General features: G+C 37.7%; 1 protein-coding gene across 3 annotated transcripts in view; it reads right to left on the bottom strand.

Moving 5' to 3' along the window:
- Positions 1–22,105, bottom strand: part of Sec31 (secretory 31) — a 386,738-nt gene that overhangs the window by 275,159 nt on the left and 89,474 nt on the right. For all 3 annotated transcript variants that reach the window (XM_067138230.2, XM_067138232.2, XM_067138231.2), the window contains exons 7-9: positions 16,831–16,933; positions 16,562–16,723; positions 2,608–2,733 (exon numbers count right to left, since the gene is read on the bottom strand). In XM_067138230.2, coding sequence (XP_066994331.2) covers positions 2,608–2,733; positions 16,562–16,723; positions 16,831–16,933 — 391 coding nt within the window. The remainder of the gene's footprint in view (positions 1–2,607; positions 2,734–16,561; positions 16,724–16,830; positions 16,934–22,105) is intronic.

The following is a 22,105-nucleotide window of genomic DNA, read 5'->3' as shown; positions in this document are numbered from 1 at the left end:
CATCTATTTCTTTTTTGACTGTAAAGGAAGTCCTCCTTCCTCCTTTCATTTCGTTCCTTCACAAACTTTCTCATTTCGATAGTCATCTTTGTAATTTTCCTCACTGTAGCTACCTGTAGTACCTGTCATTGACAGGACAGTCATATGGTATGTGCAAAGTTATCTAAATCCCCAGCTACTTTTGGACAATATTCAGGCATGCCATTTTACTCGGGATGCAGCAGTAATCCAATCTATCAGAGATGAGTGACAGCAGAAGAGACAAAACAAAACACATCACAACAGTGGTCAATGCAATGTTATTGTTGATCAGCTTTTTGAGCTTTTGATTAGTTTTCTTCCGACTCTGTGATATTAGGGCATCGTGTTTTAAAATGTAAATTTATTCTAATACTTTTACTGATGTTTCAAGAATCTTGTGGCCAAATAATTTAGGTAAGGAAAGGGTTCTCCTACTGTTGAGTGATGCTGCCCCATACATAGAGAAGGCTGGAAAAGCCCTTAAAGTATTTTACACCAATCTAAAGCATGTTATACCTTTAGGCCACGCACTACATTCCTGAAAGCTCCTGCTAGTGTTGCTGCATACAGAGTGAGCTTACGAGATTTGCCTTTGCCACCAAAATCTGTTCTAATGAAATGGGGTACCTGGCTGAATGCTGCCATCTTTTACCGCAATAATTTCACAGCAGTTAAGTCGGTAAGAAATTTGGCTATAGATTAATTATTAAACCTAATGATTTTCCTGAATTTACCATTAATGAACTTAATGTCACTAAATAGGCAGAATATCACTTAATTTAATGTTTTTCTTTCTGGTTTTAATCACCTTTTCCTGACGGTGTCTGATCTTTTAAGAATGCTGATAAAGCTCCCGAGACTTCCGTTTCATCCAGATTCCCTCTGAGCAGACTTGACCAAAGATTTTCCTCGATATTTTCCTCTCTTGTTTCTCTATGTCTTTAATAAGTGATCTACGTCCAATGATCAAGGTTTCCGAGGTGAATAGTGCTTCCGGTTTGATAACAGAGTTGTAATGTGTTCCTGGATATTGATTTTTTGTTGTATCTGTTCCAGGTGAGTCTATAGTCCTTCTGTAATTTTGAGATCCCCTCTTTATTTGCGTCACGATTCAAGCCTGATGGATGAATCACTTCTCCTACGTACTTGAACTTATTCACTTGATTAATTTTACCGAATTTAGTTTTTAGAGGTTTCCAATCAAGATAACGAGCGGATCCTTCCATGTACTGAGTTTTTTCATATGATATTTGGAGCCCAGTCTTAGCTGCAATTTTTAAGTTTTTCAAGGAACTGGACTGCTTCTTGTCTGTTGTCAGAAACAATAGCTAGATCATCTGCAAAGAACAAACACTGCAAATGAATTTTTATTTTTGAACAGTCGACCAATATTTATTCCCTTTGTGTCATTTTCCCATTTCCTCTTTTAAGTATAAGATTGAACAAAAATGGGGATAAGCTATCTCCTTGACGAAGCCCTGTGATAATATCGAAAGGGTCAGAAAGTTCACCTTGAAATTTAACTTTTGAAGTTGTGCCAGTCAGCATCTCACAAATTAATTCTCTAGTTTTCTTGTTAACTATGAATTCTAGAATATTGAATAGTGTTTGTAGGTCTGCTGAGTCGTAAGCTTTCTTGAAGTCGCTGTTGTGGGGTCAATGGAACACCTTCTGCAGGGACACGGGCTCGTAAGCCAGCTGCACGCAGGCGATTACCAACTGTTTGTTGTGTAACGTGGGGTGCCACAGCTGCTCGAATTTGCGCTGCTGTTGCATGGGGTTCCATCCGGGCTATCCGAATGATGCGGCGATCCTCTCTCACAGTTGTCTGCCGCGCTGGGCCTGTGCCAGGTCTACGAGTGTGGGTACCTTCATTTGACCAGCTGCATAATGTGCGACCTTGAAGAAACTTTGCCATAAAATCCACAGCAAATGCCATGGCCTTCTGTGTGCTGGAGTGTTGTTGCTTAATGACAATGTAAGACCTCACTCTGCAGCTCAAATACATGCTCACACTGGATCATTTGGCTGGCAGCAATTCAATCACACACTCACACCCACCCACCCCTGACACCTTGCGCCTAGAGACTACCATCTCTCCCTTCATCTAAAAAGGTTTCTCGCTAGCAAGCATTCCCACACCGAAGAGGAAGCAAAAACAATGGTTCAGATACGGCTCTCATCACAGGCGCCAGATTTCTATGACTAGGGTTTACAAAAACTTATTTCACAATTAGATAAATGTTTAAACAAAAATGGAAACTATAAGGAAAAGTATCTGAATGAGTGTAGAATCGGATCAAAGATAAGTGCCTAAAAACAACGTAGTTTTTCGTTTTATTACAAAACAGACCTTACTTAAAAAATAGCCCTCATATATAAAACTTAAGAACCTTTGATTACACGATGTCATTATAAACCAAGGTCTGACATTATGTTCTGACAATATTTGGTTTGCAATACCTGACTTATATACCACAACAGAAAAATCCAGGCTGTATTTCCAGTTATACTATACATTCAAATGAATTGTTCTTATATTAAAGGAATTTAAATAATATTTCAAAAATGATGAAAATCACTTACACCAAACGATGCTCCTACTGGTCTCTTGAGCCACTTAGGGGCTTTTCGAAGATCCACAGAAACTGGTTGTTGAAGGGGAAGAGGTGCCTGGGCAAAATTTTCCATTCCTGGGAATGAATCAGCAATCTGGAAATTTGATGAGAAGTTTTAACTCACTAGCTATAGTTATATTATTATGTTAATGATTTTATTATGTCCTACTAACTACTTTTTACAGTTTTCGAAAATATGGAGTGCCAGAATTTTTCCCACAGGAGTTATTTTATGTGAGTAAACACTGTGATGACATATTTGAGAACCTTCAAATACCACAGACTGAGCCAGGATCGAACCTGCCATGCTGGGGTCAGAAGGCCAACCTGATTAGCCTATTATTATTATTATTTTTTAAATGTTCTTTAGTCTGACATTCCACTGAATATTTTTAAAGGGTTTGGAGAAGCCAAATGTTGGGATTTTGTCTTTCAGCACCCATGTCAAAAGATCTTCAGTCTTGATGTGGAAAGTGTAAGATAAGAAGAAAGCCAGATAAACACAGGAAAAGGGAAGAGATAAAAAAATACAGATGATTACAAGTGGTAAAAGATTAGGAGCACAGGAAAAACACAGAAGAAGAAAAGAATCCCAGTGGGTCAACATACAGTAAGTAATGGACAGGAACACACAAGAGAAGTTAAATCAATATAGAAAAGAATATGAATAGGAATAACTTAAAGGATAAATACAGTGAGAAGTTAGTGCTTAGCTTTGTGAGCAATATCAAAATAGTAGGGCTAATGGTCAACATCTGCATTTTGAAGTGGTAGTGGTGGTTTTTACGGTGAAGTAACCAGTTAACTAGTCCCCTTGAATTAGTTCATTACGAGGAGCGTACTATATTGTTTTACACTTTATTTTTTGTATGTCTGGGTATGGTTCACATTTCACTTTTGAAGGTGGTGACATGTAACTAGTGTCTCGTTCCACCGTTTGGTAGCAGCACACGCACAGGGGCCAACGAATGTACTAGTCATAGCCATTTCATAACAACACTGTCAGCGTAGGAGCAGACAACATGGAAAGCAACTGTCAGGGACAGCGCTATACGAGTTGGCTCCTATGGAAAGAAGGAGTGACCACTGCAAAAATTCATCAGCGCTTGGTGGCAGTCTGTGGAGAACATGTGCCATCATGGAAAACAGTTTACAACTGGATGGAAGGTTGGAAAACAGGGCGCACATCGGTGGACAAAGGAACCAGTTCTGAAAGGAATGTGACAGTGTCAATACCAGCCAACAGTGCCCGGGTCAAACAGGCCATCCAAGGAAACAAATTCATCACATTTACGGAAATGGAGGCAGCCACGGGAATTACCCGAAACATCCTGCAGCGGATCGTATACGGCCACTTCCAGTTGGGGAAGGTGTCATCCAAGTGGGAGCCTAGACTCTTGTCTGCAGACAAAAAGCAGAGGTGCGTGGACGTGTGCAGAGAACTTTTGCAACGCCATGATCAAGATCCAGTCAACTTCATGGCTAGGCTTGTGACTGGTGATGAGACATGACTCCATTACCGTGAGCCGCTCCCATTGATCAAGTGGGATTCATGGCGCTGCCACCCCCACCATACTCTCCCGACTTGGCACCAAGTAATTATCACCTGTTCAGAAACGTGAAGAAACCTCTGCATGGTCGCCGTTTTGCAGATTTTGCAGAACTGAACACAGCTGTCAAGGCATGAGTACGCAGCACTCCAAAAGAATGGTTTCAGGAAGGTCTGGAGAGATTGATCCATCAATTGCAAAAGTGCATACAGTTACAAGGAGATTATGTTGAGAAGGTGGATGTAACAACTGATGTGTAATGTACTTCATTTGGGTAGAAAAAAATGAAGTATAAAACAATATAGAATGCCCTTCGTACAAAAGGAACAGATCTAACTCTTCAAAGAATGATAGGCCTTGGGGAGTCACCTCTTACTGTACAGAAGATACCATGGATGTATGTTGCCTTCAGAATGCCAAATTTGATCGAACCAATGGGCAAGACATGGTTTTCTTGGCTTCTCTTATACAAACAGCATCCTCATCGTCCATGGCCTGAATTATATTGTGTTGCATCAAAACTTGCCATAATACATAAATTAATACGCCTATAAATGCTATAACGAAATGCAATACTCAAACACAAAAGGATAAAAGAGATCTCCTTATTTCAGGCTTATTAGAAGACTACCCTTCCTTTCGGTAGTGAAGTTGAAGTTGGGATCTCCAGTGATACACTGCTTCAACCTGCATGGCTTGGAAGATTTTTCTTTAGGCATTGCCAAACACACTTCTTCAAAGTAGATCTCAACATGATCTCAGGAGAAAGCATCCAACATTTAGCAGTGAGAGAGAAGTAGGGAATATAGGTGTGTACAACATAATTCAACGTTGATTGGTACTCGCTTATCATCTTAGGAGATGGGTGGGGTGGAAGACTGAGGTCAAATTATTTCGTGTTTGTCCTGAAGTAAATTCCCCAAACGCTATTCCTGGAGACTTCCAAGAATTCTCCTTGTTGTTAGTGGGGTAAACAGATGTTGAGAAACAAGAAAATAATTCTGTCGACCACAACAGCTAGAATATAATGCACTGGAAAAAAAATTGGCTTTGTTAAAAGACTGTCAAAGGCATTAAATAGGCAATTATACTCCAAATAGGCATGTACCCCTGAAATAGGAATTTATAAGAACAATAAAACCAACAAATTCTTGCTAAAATGAACCCAAAACGTATTTTTACTTTAAAAGCCTATGTTTCCGTTCACAGGAAATCTGATCCATATATATAAACCTAAAAATCCATCAAAATTGTTCACCTTAATATGCCTGTTATTGTTTATAATCCTAATAATTTTAGAAGCTGTCAGTTTTAACTTATAATATAAGGGAGTGGGTGACAGGCTTAAAATACCCACAAATATTGGGTCTTTATTAGTCTAAATGCAAAAGTAAAAAACTATACTGTTTTGAAATTATTTTGACAGATTCAACATGTAATGTTTTGTGCTCTTGTCTAGGTTACATTCAAACAAGCTAAAGGCTACAAAGTAGAATTATTTCTTAAAATAAGTTTCCCCTCACTTACTAGTATTAAAGTTCACATTTTAACAAATTTTATGATGGATTTTGATCAGAAATCACAATGTAGCGTGAAGCTCTTGATCACTATTCCACCATGATTGTTTACATTACAGATGAACTTCAGCTGTAGATGACAGGCATCTACAAAAAAAACTCTCTATTATTAACTTCCAGAAGTTGAAGGCAAAGCTCAAGAAGTAAGAAATAATTTACCACGAGATGGAAGAACATGCCAGTGATTGACTCATTCCTCGACAGTGAGCAGAAAAAACGGGGGGGGGGGGGATTCTCACGCAAAACTTTTCAAAATACTACATATAATTAGTCACAAAAGTAAATGGACAATAAGACACTATAAACACCCAATGATTCTTTTTTTTTATTGTTAATTAGTTTGCCAGCACAAGAAAAATCAGATATTTTTGTTTTACACTCACAACATTAAGAATGTACACTTCCTTCTGGAAATCGATCAGACTAGTTAGAGCAGCTTCACGATTATTCTTAGAGAGCATAAAGCCTTTGCACACACTTATGGCACTTAACACTTGACAGAAATTTAGAACTGACCTTAATAAAGGTAAGCCCCAACATTTGCCTGGTGTGAAAATGGGAAACCATAGAAAACCATCTTCAGAGCTGCCACCAGTGAGGTTCGAACCCACTATCTCACGAACACAAGCTGACAGCTACGTGACCCAAACTGCACAGCCACTTGCTCGGTCCTCATCTTTTCTGCTTGTAACATGCCCTCTAGTACCCACTTCAACTATACTCCCTGATGCACATGCTTCAGAAAGTATTTCGGTATCGATTTGCTCTCCACATATGGCTATGTTATCTCAAAGTGATAATAAAATCAAAGTCAATGCCATCACACAGTTCAAAATCCTCTTAATGGTGACTTGAATCATTTTCATCACTTACTTCATCATCTGGTACAATTCCTGTTTTGTGGAAGCAGTTTCTAATGGATGATACTGAGATGAAGTTCATCCCTCTAGAATATTGATTACAGGATTGGCCTTCTCTGCATCAGTTCTGCAATTGCATTTTGTACACACATTTTCTTGGAGCAAACTTTAACCCTCTTGGAGCCAGGAACCGATCTGGTCGGCCACTCACCATCAGCTGGAAGAGGCCAGAGCACTCTACTACTGTAAAGTGCTAGGCCGTTTACAGTGGAAATACATGTATTTTAAAATTTGCATATATCTAGCGTATAGCAAATACCGGCATGAAATTTTCTACATATCGACTACATAGAATAAGCAACTGGTTTAGAGTGATATAAAGAGTCAAAAACGTAGTTGTGGATATAGTTTATTTTTAGGAAGAGAAAAACATTTTCGCACTTTCTCTCTCAATATCTACTTTGAAAAAATCATTTACGATACAAAAGCATATACGTAATTATGTACAATGTATTTCTAAATACAATTCTATAGAATAACTAATTGAACGAGAAAAATAAAAACATAAAAAATAAAAATTCAGACATATGTCACTAGTAAATACAAGACGATTTTACTCACTGATAAAATTTGCGTATATGTATCGATATATTGCAAATACTGACAAGAGATATTCTACGTGCGGACAACATAGTATGAAAATAATTCTGAATTATTAAAAAAATAATAGTTGATATTATAGTTTTAGTTTTCAGCATAATCTATTTCTCGTTCTTGGTTCTAGTATCTATTTGAAAAAAAATTTACAGTACAACAGAATATACGTAATTAAGGAATCTATGGTGCTAAAGCCCTGATTTACTTTGGCCTACCAAGCGACTGCTGCTCAGTTCAGAGACCTGCAGTTTACGAGGTGAGGCAGGGTCAGTGAGACGAATCCTCTCGGTCATTATTCTTGGTTTTCTAGACCGGGGTCGCCTTTTCACCCTCAGCTATCTCTTCAATTGCAATCACTTAGATTCACTTGGATTGAGGGAACCTTGAACCAACCCTCAGGACCAGGCGGAAATTCTTGACCTGGGCGGGAATCGAACCCATGACCTCCGGGTGAGAGGCAGGCCCGTTACACTTGACCCACGGGGACCAGTATTTACGTAATGATAGAGGACTATATGTGACAATGTTTAGCAGAGAGAAAGTGAAAAGTAAATTTAAGTACGATATGGGCGGAGAATCAGATGAAGGGGCATGTTTAGGTCCAAGAAGTTCCTTGAGGGAGACAGGAGGTTGAGGAATGTTGCCGGGTTCATTGGGACAAATTTCCACAAAATGTACTCCAGAGACATCATCATCATCTTCGTTATCACTAGTTTCATCTACCACCATATTCAGAGTAGCTTTAGTGCTGTTAGAATCATTTAAATGTCTCTTCTTTAGCTGCAGTGATTCCGCGGGCGTGTCCGGTAAAATTTCATCATTACTCTCTGAACTGAATTCACTATCGCTATCCGATAAATCATCCGCGTTAACTTCGCATTGATCCAAATACAGCATTAATTTATCATCATCAATACCTGCTGAAAAAAATATCATGTGAACTACTTGCCATTTTGCTGTCACAAATCCACTCACTGCAAGGAGCAAACTCCTACTGACCGATTAGCGATATTTGTGAACACAGGAAACGACTCTTGTGAAAGCTATAACACCCTTGCCAAAGCAAGGTCAGGCACACAATGACGTGTAGCCCCTTTACTACAGGTTGTAACAAAAGTATGCACGTCAGTATAGGTTGCCTCAAAATTATGTATATCACAGAATTTTAGGCCGGCCGATGATATCGGCTCTGGCAACTTCCGACTGGATTTTAAAAGGCCGACCTGATCGGCTTTGGTAATTTAAAGGGCGAGTGCTCACACTACCGCCTGGCACCAAGATAGTTAAAGTTTGTAATAATGTCCAAATCAAGAGGTTGCAGTCTAGTAGAATAGTTGGCTGGAAAACATGCCTCTTCTATATTTTCCAGAAAAGATTAGATCGGATGAGTTGCACAACGGTCCAAAAGGAGGAGGATTTTCTTTTTCTTCAAGTTTGCACCTAGCTCCTTTGTCCATCTTTCCACTAAATTCAAAGTCATCCAAGTATCCTTGTATGAAAGGCCTATGAAATCTGAGCTGTGTTTTGACTCCCTTAACCCATTAGCTTATTCTGACGAGTGCCATTTGTGCATTATTATTCAGGCCCTAAGATAATTTTCGAGTGGAACTAGCCAAGTCTTCTGCCATTAATTTCTGGCTTTTAAGTGGTTAAAACTATCAGGAGTTTCCTGATCTATACTCGCAGATGCACAGCCTTCTTCTTAATTTCTTTTCTCATACTGTTTCCGTGCTTACCCTTAGTCTGCATATTGTTCGGTGCATTCACTAGTCTTCATAATGCCCGGTAGCAAAGCCTTAGCGTGAGCATAGCAGGTATATGTGCTAATTTCCTGAGAGATCTAAAGTAAATTGAAGACTACTAGTTGGACAGTTGCAGTTGTAGCAGCAATAATAAAGATGATGTCACAAATGAAAATGGGAGCTGAATGTCAGCCTATTGTCCATATACTCGTGTAATATGACATATGGCAATACGCAAGCGCAGTTTGGAACATTCCATTTTCTAGTCAGAGTGGTGTTAAGTAAAGAAATTCCGGATCTAATACTGAATGAACCAAGTGTATTTTAGTGAGATACTGGTTGTAATACTGAATGAACCAAGTGTATTTTATTGAGATACTGAGTGATAAATTTTTCTTTTATGGTTACTGCAACAAATTATCAAAATATCAAGAATGTCACACTGTAATATAGGTGATTTTATTATTTCTTAAGGAATATAGGTATTAACAGAACTTCCATGAATAAAGCTTGTTTTGACATATATGAAAGGTGTTCAATAAAGACTGAGACTAATGTTCAAAAGTTTTGAACAGGTGACTGTACTGTCATCTAGCAGCTGATTCGTATACTATAGGTGGGCCAGCGTAAGGTTGCACATGACAACAGCACAAAATGTTAGTCACACTGCAGTGGCGCACAAAGTGATATTGCCATCATAACAACAGCCAATTGCATGACACGTGAGATTTTAGAAACATGAGAGAAATGTTTTTAATGTCATCGCGATGATAAACGATACAAATGAAATCAGCCGACAACAATGACACTTTCAACATATTAAGTTTACAATAAAATATTGGGTCGATGCATAAGTTTGTGCAGTTCTTATATTTTATATTATTTTACTGTCACTGTTACGCACTGTGAGTCACAATCACTCAGTGATGTATTCATCTCCACCCTCTATGACCTTCTGCCAACGTTCAGGTAGCAGGTGAATGCCTCGCCTCTAGAACTGTTTTGGTTTTGACTGGAGGAAATCTGTTACCCATTGGTCAAGAGAAGCTACGTCAGAAAACACTTGCCCCTGAATGTGATTAGAAAGAGAACGGAAAAGATGGAAAACTGAGGGGGCAAAGTCAGGGAATATGGAGGATGAGGAAGAAGTTCCCAGCCAAGTTCAACAAAAACACCTTTGGTCAATTGAGCTGTACGTGGACAAGTGTTTTTATGGAGCAATAAGACTGGTTGTTGTCTTCGTCTTTTGTTGTCATTAGCAACGGCAAGCCATCTTATCTGATCACTATACACAGCAGAGGTAATCGTTATGTTTTTCGGAAGAAGTTCATGGTGAAGAATGTCATCTTGTTTTCACCAAACACACAACATTATTTTCTGTGGATGAGCACAATCCTTGGCATGGGGAGTTGCTTTTTCTTATGGGCTGAGCCATTCTTTCCTCTTCTTCATTTTGACATATAGGCTCCATTTCTCACCACCGCTCACAATGTTCGAAAGGAATGCTTCGTGCCTATCACAAGCCAACCGGTGCCGGGCAAGCAAGGACGAACAGATGTTTACTCGTTGATTTTTGTTACTGTCATTTAGCATATGTGGTACCCATATACCCATATACCCATCAAATGCAAATGGCGTACAATAGCTGACTGATTACATTCAAAATCTTGCGCCATTTTCCGCGTTGTTTGATGAGGATCCTCATGAAGCAACTCATTCAAGCAATTTTTGTCAAAATTTGAAGGTATTCCAGAACGTGGATCATCAGACAAGTCAAACCATCCTGCTCGAAAGTGGGAAAACCATGTTTGTGCTGTTCTTTTAGCAAGTGCTTTATTCCCATACACTTCACAAATTGTTCTCACAGCTCCTGCTGCATTGGATCCTCAGTTAAACTCAGAAAGTAAAATGTGTCGGAAATGCTCACTTTCCTCAACTTGACATTCCATATCCGTTTGTCTGAAATATACACAAATAATTTGTTCACAATCAAGAAAACCTGTGTTTCACAACACACAAACTCCAAACTCACTTAAAACAATGGAATAACAGTAAGCAATCCCTTCACACTGCATTGTTGCCAACCCACAAGAATATCGCACGAACTTATGCATCGACCCTATATATCATCACACAAAATGATATGAGATAAATCTACTACAAAGTTCTTATTATTGCGATGTTAGAAAATACGGAAAAAAATCGACAGACAAGAATCTCACTTTAAATACACCAATAAATGTTACATTAATATACACCAGTGCTAACACAAAAGATTTCGAGTAAAATCTATTAAATTTACGAAAGTTCAGAAACGTTATTCTTTTTCCTTATTCACATTGCTGGAAGCTCTATACCCTCCAGATCACTGCCATCACTACCATCGTCATCATCGTCGTTGTCTAGGCAGATCATCAACTCCTGACAGTCACTGATGATGCCATCTATTGCCACTGCCGAGTTAATTAATGTTGGGACATGGCTAACTTTTTCCCTCCAAGAAGCCGCTCCCCTAGAGCAATGCCCTACCAAAAGTCTTTCCACTTTAGTAATTGTGAAGGACTTGTTATTTGTGCTTATGTAATGTTTCACTTCATACCAACTCAATAGGTTTGAAGTGACAGTAGTACGGCGGCAACCTAACAACCTCGTGCCCTTGTTCCTTCACTACCTCTTCGACTACATACGTCGGTGAAACTGGTTTGTTTTGTTTCACCAGTGCATATAAGGCTAATTTAGTTATACCCATATGTGCTGGGATATTTCTTGCCTGCAGCCATTCCACTAACAGTTCTTTACGGGCGCTCAAAGTAGGGATCTTGTCCATTATTACAGAGTGGTAAGGTGCATTGTCCATAACAATGCCAGAAGGGCCTTTGAGCTATTACAGGAGCTTCTTAAACCAATCTAAAAAGCAAACATGGTCCATATCTTTGTGATAATTACAGGGTTGGGTTTTTTTTCGATTAGAACATTAGAAGACCACCTTCCACAAAACCACTGGATGAACCTACGTGCACTATTATTAATCTGGTGCCCTTCCCAGTAGGTTGATTAGCAGAGCTTTTAGGACTGTCATCAGTCCAAGATTTAGCAAGGCACTCCCCAGCATTCACCCATGTCTCATCCAACCATATTACCTCCTGGAGATCCTTACCAACAAGTTTATTCAGAAAAATATTCCTATCACAATGTGCGACTTTTCAAGCAGCACTTTTCTTCCGCACCTATGGCTCGCAGTACCAATTTTAAGAAAGTTTTATCCCTGGAGGAAAGATCTTTCCTGCCTAAGGGGGACTAGTAATTTTGCCACGATAGGGTATTCCTTCCTGCTGTAATAATCGTACATGTGTCTTCGTAATGCATCAGCCTGGAAAGAATTAATTCCTGTTACAGGAGATGGCTTAAATAATTTTTTTCCTGGAGTGCTAAGAAACAAGTCTCCACTATCTGCCCCATTTCCGCAACTGCTAGGTTCCCCACAGTCCCTTTTTCCTTCAGTTCCTGGAGGAGAACGTCTTTCTAAATAACAGTACTCTTTGAAAGCCCCAATGTTCGACTTGTACGTTCCACAACTTGATCTGCAGGAACAGTGGGAAGACCATGCAAATGTACGAATTCCCTCTCCTTGTTGATAAACTTAACGATAATACTGGTAGGTATTTTATTTGATCCTGTATTGACTTGTCTAAATCTATTAAGGAAACTATTTAAAATAGTTTATGTTGGGTCTACCTTGTCAATACACTTTCAATGATTGAAAATTATTTATTCTATCATACATGTTTCAGGAACAATATGCATTCCCTTCATCACTCCTTGGCGCAAAGGATTATCACTTCGGGATTCATCACTATGTTGTCATTTCTATGGCATCGCACTGCAATAGTTTAAAAAAAACTAAAGTTATCTCACAAAAAATCACCCATTTCATTAATGTGTGAATCACACCTAATCACATGCTAGCGAGGACAGACAAGCGGCAGCACTTCAATACAGAAGTCATGGCACCACTATACTAACCATATTGCCAATAACAACCAAACAAAAATAGTTCATCTTTATTTTGCAGCTCACTTAAACATTTTTTAAATGCTCATGCCTTTGTAAGTAAATAAAAGGTTATACGCACTATATGAAATTGAATATGAACTAATATGTATAAATGTATAAAATGCATAACTGTATCTGACATAAAAAGGTAGGGAATTGGTCGTTCTAATTGACAGACGACGTTCTTCAATTATTTTTTGTAGTAGTGCCAACATGAACTATAACTGTCAAGTGCAACCTTGTGCTGGCCCACCTATACTAGGTACTCTCAACTCCTACCAGATGCTACACCAGTCAGAACTTAATCGCTCTCCATCAGTAACGTCTTGAGTATGATTGTAGTTTGATGCGCCTTAAGTTTACAATGGCAGAGCAATGTTAAGCAATCAAGTTCTCTTGAATAAGACTGCTTCAAGATCTTCATAAAGCTTATTGTGAGTCTACAATGTCTCCTGCTGCACATTTAAATTGGCATAAAGCTTTTATAGATGGAAGAGAGAGTTGTGAGCAGCTAGGACCCCTCCACAATCCGTATTGAGATCACTATCGACACTGCGGCTGTACTTGTGACCGAAGATTCTCATGTGACCGTTAGAGAACTCACAAAAATTCTGGAAATAACCATGGGAAGTGTTCACACCATTTTAAACGAACATTTGAAGATGGAAACTTCATCATAACAATGGGCGGCCCCACGTGGCAACAGCTGTTAAGACCTTCTTGGTCAAGAAAGGCCCTGATTTCGCCCCATGCAACTTCCTTTTTGTTTCCAACTGCCAAAAAGGATCTGAAGTGCCTTTTAAAAATGGATCTGAGGACGTCCTCCGAAAGTGAATGACAAGATAGGACAAGTGCATCTCACTTAATGGTGACTAAACTGAACGGGGAAATATATGACTTGACCAATTGTTTAGTAATAATGTTTTCACAGCATTATTCTCAGTCTTAATTGAATACCCCTTGTATTAGTAAGTCAATGGGTTGAAACATGAAAGAATTGAAGACCAAGCCCAAGTAAATATCAGGGTGGGATAACGACACAAACTTGCCACGCCTGAGATGACTCGGACCCACATATTTATGTACAATGTCAACACCTCGGGCAGAAACTAGATAGAAAACTTTGTAGAAGTATTGTGTGCTCCTGTCCTCTGTCATTTTCTCAAACTTACAGCAGCTTATTTATGTGTGTGCCCGCTCCAAACTCCATACTTCTAGCTGCTCAAAGCCCATGCTTTCCTTTTTTTTTTTTTTTTTGCAAAATGTTTAGTGTGTTATTATCTGTTTCTACTCTCATGAGTGGATATGCGAATGAAAGAACTGTACAGATGTAAGAACAGATGTTTGATGACAATGGATCCGAAGAGAGGTGAATGATTCACATGCAACATTGTCGTCCAACATTGTTTTTTAAAGACATAACTTTATTCTTGGAAAATTTGTAAAGTGAAAAGTAATCAATGAATCTTAACACAACTATCTGTAAAATAGGCAGTTATTAATCTAAATCACTAACTCAAATTAAATAAAATGTTTATTTACACCTTATGACACCACAATATCATGAATTTATGATTTTGACCCTTTTTTGGCCGACTGGTCCGTACTGACTATTACAATATTATATATTATAATGGTCTGCCTAATTAATACTTACATATGTAACAATTAATTATTATTCACAAATTTATTTTAGGTGCATGTTTCGGGACTTTGCCGTCCCTTCATCAGCCAATTGTACAGTATCAACATAACACGTCAAGGAACCTTTCCACTCTATATTATTACATTCCACTTAAAATATCTAAAACCCCAGCTGTGTAATTAAAATATTACATGGATACTCATTAAAGGATTATGCCTGTCATTAAAACAGTTGTCATAATTTCAAAGTGTCGTACTTCTTCACTTCTATTCAAAAAGCACTAAACTGTTAAAATTGATAGTCCATCTGTGACTTAACGTTGTTCTACTGCCCCTTTCTTTCTCTTATGACCACATCCAACAAAAGGCTCTTCCACTGATACTCTTCTGTTTACCCAATGTATGTCAAATTGGAGTGATAAGCTAAGAAAATTGAGAAGTGTTGTAGAATACCTAAATAACCAATTACAAAAAGAGCAGGAACAGAATGGGTAAGGAAGTGCCTGTTTTCCTATTATGAGAAAATTCATGAAAGGCTTCACGAAGACCTTCTTTTATATGATGGATATTGGTTTGTTCAACTCATGTATTATTCATTCTAAAGTAGTGAAGGAAAGAACACAAAAGTTCGCAGCATTTTGCATGGACCTGGCAGAACAGATTCTTGAATCTGTTATATAGCCGAATTGTGCAGGGAAAGGGCGGATTTCGAATAGAGATTGCCCAACTACTTTGCAGGCAAAGACATGGGCACATTTCTCTTGGCATATTCCTGCTACTACAAAGAAGCTTCATTCCACTGAGGCCTCCAACGTGTACACTTCACACGGAAAATGCAGTGAAACAACTTGGGAATGTGAGAAATGGGAGGTACCTTTACATCTTCCTACCTGTCTCAACAGTTACCATACCAGTATTAAGTACTGAAATGATAAATATTAAACAAGTTGACAAGTTTTGATCCAATTATGTTGTAAACTATATAAATTATACTGGGCTATGTTACTTATGATACGGTACATTGTACATAGCATCTACAATTTTAAATTGGTATTCTGTGTTATAGATATAGCTAATAATATTATAATTCAGTGTGTTAAAATAGAATTCTCGGCATATTTCTAATGCATAACAATAATATATACCGTACATCATTATAGTCTGTGATGCCTTTCAGTGTTTAGTCATCTGCAAGTCTCTGAATTAACTAAATGCCTCAAGAAGAGGAATGTTGTTGTACAAGATACCATCAGCTTACAGATCATAGCCACTCACCTATTTTAACACTACCATTGATTTTATGGCAAAACGATTGTTGCTTTTTTTTTTTTTTGCTAGTGGCTTTACGTCGCACCAACAAAGATAGGTCTCATAGCGATAACAGGCTAGGATAGCCCTAGGTGGTGTGAAAATGGTAAACCACGGAAAAACATCTTCAGGGCTGCCGACAGTGGGATTCGAACCCACTATCTGCAAGATTCAAGCTCACAGCCGTGCGCTCCAAACCGCACAGCCAACTTGCCTGGTTAAATGATTGTTACTATTAAATTTAATATGTGTGAGTTGATCATACATTAAGGTTACATTGACTTCTGTCTAGTCTGACCTTAACAGTTCCCTTGCAAGTAGGACCATTCTTTACCAACCTATGTTAAGCTCTTACCTTAACTTTATGAAAAAGATTTTTGTAAGTGTCTGGAAATTATTATGGTAAAACATTTCTTTCCCTTCTCAGATACGTGCTTTTGTAGAAGGTAATTTCAGGAATAAAAGACCTGTGCCTAAATATTTCACACTATAATTAACAAGAATATCAATCATGTAAGATACCACACCTACCTTATTACTAGTCTGCACCTGCTGTTGGCCTCCAGTCAATGAATATACACTGACATGTCCATCAAAACTGGAACTTGAAATCAGAGCTGGGTTACGTGGGCACCACGAGACATCAAAATTCCATTGATATGTTGTAGTTATATCACAGACCACTTCTCCACCCTGAATGGAAAATAAAACTATATTAAATTGTGACAGCAATTTTAAAAATTACTGAAGGAAACAGAAAACTGATTAATGAAGCCAAATCATAAATTCCTTTCACTTACTTCAAAGTTACTGTTTGGGTTCCAGCACAGTATACGGTTATCCTTCCCACAGCTTGCAAGAAGATCAGGGTCTTGAGAACACCACGCTATTGACAACACTCCTCTACAAAAAAAAAAGTAAATAATGAAGAACAGCAAAACTTAAAGACAGAACTTTAAGATAGAACAAAATAAAAATGAGCTGATCTAGAAAAATGTGTGTGTGTTACACTTTTCGTAAATAATATGCTGCTTAAATAGTTCCATGAAATTTGCGAAATGCAGTAACTTGTGTTCATATCTCCTAAACTTCTTTGAACATTATGTCGACACAACAGCAAGCAATACAACAATGGATGTATATATTGTAGTTACAGATTATGCACACAGTAGGTGTATGTTTAACTTGGAGATACCATCAGGTGATATTCCATGTCTACAAATTGTGTTTCATGTAACTGGTAACTACAGTCTGATATTCAAAAGGAAAAACACAACAGATATGGGAGGAATGAACATAACTGTGAATGTTCTCTAAATATTAAGCGAGCATAGTCATTCTGGAAATATGATCAGTTATTCTGTGACATTACCGAGGAACTTAATGTCCTATTTTGAAATTTATCTTCTCTACAGTATGATTGAAATCTGTCAACTGAGTATCATTACACCTTCCCAGTAAAACTTTATTAACTTCCCATGTACATAATCATATCAGGACTGGAATACATCTGGTATGAACTTAGTTAAATGAATACGTGCACAAACTGTTGGCATGCCAGTGCACTAAACTTTCAATGTCCATTCAGTGTTGCCACTAGTGGGAGCAGACGGAAGACTAGCAACAATTAAACTATGGTGTTTGTAACGGCATTTTTCCGCTTCCAGTTTGAGACCAATATGGAAGCAAATTATGGTGGCTTCATTATGTGCATCCTAAAGATGAAGAAGAGCGACTTTCAGGATATGATCCACAATAGAATCATGTCCTGTGAAGAAGAGATGTTGGTGATGTTGATTTAGTATTTCCATATTTTATTTTTCTTCAGTTTTAGCCCAGTTGTGCATGTTGGTCCACGGCCCTTGTTATATGGGACTCTTCTTATCTATAAGTACTATTAGTACTGTATCTTGGTCATTCTGGAATATTCTCCTCTTCTTCTACGTGTGGATTCTACATTTGTGATGAAACCTTCAAAATAATAGTATTTGGTGTACTCAAAATCTGACCCATCATGTACCACATGAATGTCATGTCAGCATTGCTTAACTTAATGCCTGAAATCAATTTCTTTTGTCTACAATTTGAACTAAAACTTTTTTTAGATCATGCACAGTATTTCACTTTTGAGTAATCTGGAACCCTCTTAAAATTTTATTTAAATTAAACTGTATCATAAGGCATTCTTTGAAACTTCACTCATGCAAATAATGTTTACATGTAAGGATAGGCCTAAAATTTTAATCGTTGCAACAATTTCAAATTCCTTGTTTTAAATTAATTCTCATGTAAATGATACCTCAAAATTATTCTTAAACTTCACATGGGTTAATTTAATGTAATAATATGATTTCTAATTGTTACTTCTGTGCTATTACATTATTCCCGAAATGAAAGATAAATTGATTCTGAATGAGTGCGATTACGCAGAGCGGAATTAAGTAAAATGAATTACTTCATATAAAAACCATAGAAGCTAAGATTGACGCAATGTCGAAATAGATATAATCATGAGGGCAGTGAAAAGAGACAAAACAAGGGAGTCGGATTGTTAAAAAAACAAAGGATCCAACATTGTAGAAGACAACTAAATGAATATACATCTTAGCGAGTTGACGTTTCATGAATAAGGAGCAGATTAAATCGCAAAAGAGCATTAAAGAAGACTAAGATTTATTAAGATATCAGATACAAATCTACTCAGATAAAATGCTAAATCCAGCAATAGAATTTTGAAACGCATCAGTTTCAATTAAAGTATTTACCAATCAATATTTGAAAGTCAACCACACTAAAGGCTTCAAGGGAATAGAACCAGAAAAAAAATTAAGAAATCACAAGAACACAATACCATTGCTAGAAGAAATTATAAAACAATCATTTACCACACACATATTTGAGAATTTCCAAGACATATTGGGAGTCTGATATATAAGCCTTAGGTTAACCAAAGAAACTCTAAAAGAGGAGATTAATATCTGTTAAAATAGAAGGCTTTGCTTATACTAATATGTATTGACTGATTGCATGTATGTTTTGTATTTTCAACACTGAGCAAGATAAGAGGATGAATCTTTATGAAGATGGACTATGGGCTACTCCGAATTACCTGAGTGGAGCTATGATCGACCATCATTGCAGACGACAATCGTATAGCCAGCCGTGCTGTACGGAGATCACCCCCCAACAGCGCAGAATGAACCAAGCATAAATCATCCCAAAGGCAATGGAAAAAGAGATAAGTTTCATAAATAAATACTTAAGTTTGGTAGAAATAATCTTATATAGATCATTGGTTATTAAAGTGCTGAAATTGTGCAGTTTAATCATAAAAAATAACCTATATCGTTAGTTTCTCGCGAATGTTTCTTCATTAGATCGATATAAAGGGAGATAGGTGGTCACCTACAAATATAATCAAATCCTAGTTAGACGTACAGTACATACAATGTTTTATCCGGATATCTTATGCCATAGCTGATATGAAGTTCTTTTAAGAAGAGTACTTTTGAGTGTTATATAGATTCCAAGTGATAGGTGGTGGTGGTGGTGGTGATTATTGTTTTAAGAGGAAGTACAACTGGGCAACGATCCTCTGTATAACACTAATCAGAGAGGAAAAATGGAAGAGACTGGACACTTCAAAAATGAAGATATCAACCAAAGGAAGACAAGGGCCACGAAGGGCGTGAAAATGAAAGACTCCCTAGCCCTCGCAAACCTAATAGCGTTGGGGTCAGAAAAGATTAAGAGTTAACCAAGGGAGGTCGGAAAGGATAGATGAAAGTGAGGAGCCTGGCATAAGCAAGTGGAAGCACTGCCGGGACTGAGCTATGGGTCCCGTGGTCGCCAACCCACGCTCCAAAGTTCAGAGCCCTTGGGGCCCCTCTTAGTCGTCGCCTCTTACGACAGGCAGGGGATACCGTGGGTATTATTCTACTGCCGCCACCCACCCACAGGGAGTTCACGTGATAGGTTAAAATATAAATGCAGGTGACATGGTTAGATAATAGGAGTAGATGATACATTGCTATAATAAAGAGAAATGTACTGAAACATGGAAGTATCAGCTGATAGTAGAAATGATGTTTGTAATTCAACAAGATGTAGATCCAATGAGGAGAAAATATGAGAGTAAAACTACTTATGCGTCAAAATGAAGTTAATATGAGAAGAATTGCGACTAGTCAGAAGAGATGAAAGTGTAAATAAGTAAATGCAGGAAATATAGAGATGTTATAGAAAGAAATAGTGTATAAGTTGAATTGAATAGAAATATATATACCACGTCATAATAAAAGAAGTGGAATTCTTATTAAGCAAGAAAGGAGATAATTGATGCAGACAACAATCACTTGTGTTTGGGAAATAACATTGCATTGGTCAAGTATTCGTGTATAATATGAATTGTAACGTATCATAACCTTTCGTAGAATAGGATATTAGCACTTTCATTGAAAGATATCCATTATAAGAATGAATACGCATTATACTTGGACATATTAACTTAGGATTTTCTTCTGAAAAGATGCACACTCTTAAACTATGCATGACATATGTAGAATAACATGTAGGGTCATGGCTACCGTAAATGAGAATAGAGATGAGTTAATACCGTATTGTATTTCTTTCTCTCTTTTTTTTTGCTTTACGTAGCACCGACACAGATTGGTCTTATGGCGACGATGGGACAGGAAAGGCCTAGGAATGGGAAGGAAGTGGCCGTGGCCTTAATTACATTTGCCTGGTGTGAAAATGGGAAACCACAGAAAACCATCTTCAGGGCTACCGACAGTGGGGTTCAAAACCACTATCTCCCGGATGCGAGCTCACAGCTGCGCACTCCTAACCGCACAGCCAACTCGAACGGTGTATTGTATTTTAAGAATGACATTTCCCTAATGCTGTAATGGATTTACGCAAGATCACATAACCATATTTAAACTAATTTAAGGTTGTAGATACCATTACAGATTTAATGGTTACTTTGCATACATTGGAAGGTTATTTTCAAGTATGAATGTGAATGAATTGGTAATTACAATTGATTTAAAGCAGAGTTGTGCTAAATAAAAGAAAACTTATCACTTTCTCCCGATGCTTAGGAGGAAGTAGAGTAAAGCTATTATGAGATTAACCCATTCCTACATAATCCATAGCTGCAGATGTACATGCGTACATGTAAATAAATCTTAACAAGCAATATTTATTAATGCATTCTGTAAATACATAGAAATATTTACAATGAACTGAGGACCTAGCTTCAAGGAATATGACCTTGATATCACGATGAAATTAGGAATCGAGATGAAGAATACAACTGCTAATAGATAATAGTTAGTTACTTGAATATGAATAATTCCTATACCATTTTTCTCTTCTAAGATTTCCATTTTATCAATAAATCACAGTAATTAAGGTTTATTTGATGTCTTACTTATAGCTCATTGTAGCAGTATAAGGTACCGTTGAGTTAAGGCAATAGAATCTTTGGATATTCAAATGCACCATGGATACGTCGGATGGAGACATCCATCGAATCTACGGGGAGATAGAAATAGCACTCAGCATATCAATTCTCTTTTCTGATACCACGTAGAGCATTTTACCATTCAAAAACCCTGAGAGACTGGTCATGATTTCTTTTATGTGACGCAGCCTGGACACAGGAAGGGCGTACTTCCTTTTGTTACCTTCTTTTATTTTGGGAGGACACTGTTTTTGGAACCTTTTGTTTTTATTTTTTGATCAAGGGTTGTTCCGAGATTGAGTGGGGGGGGGGGGGGGGGGGCGTTGACTAGTTTTGTGTGGGCGTCTTCCTGAAATTGAATTTATTTCTCGTTTTTAACTTGGATCTTAGAATTAATTATTTAATTTATTTCCTTCTAGGATTTTTACCATGTCAATCATTTGCCTGTTATATATCCTTGGGATGATTTGTTGATATTTTCTTGGATTTATTGTTGTTCGTTTCCTTTGAGTTATGGTGACCACTTACTTCTCCTTGCTTCCCCATATCGAATGTAAGAAATAATTTGGGATTCCAGAGTTAATTTCCTCTTCGTCTATTGAGAA

Source organism: Anabrus simplex, chromosome 1 (genome assembly GCF_040414725.1).
Source record: "Anabrus simplex isolate iqAnaSimp1 chromosome 1, ASM4041472v1, whole genome shotgun sequence".
In the NCBI taxonomy this organism is placed as follows: domain Eukaryota; kingdom Metazoa; phylum Arthropoda; class Insecta; order Orthoptera; family Tettigoniidae; genus Anabrus; species Anabrus simplex.
The sequence above is the reverse complement of the archived record's forward strand: the minus strand, read 5'-3'. Positions and strand labels throughout refer to the sequence as shown.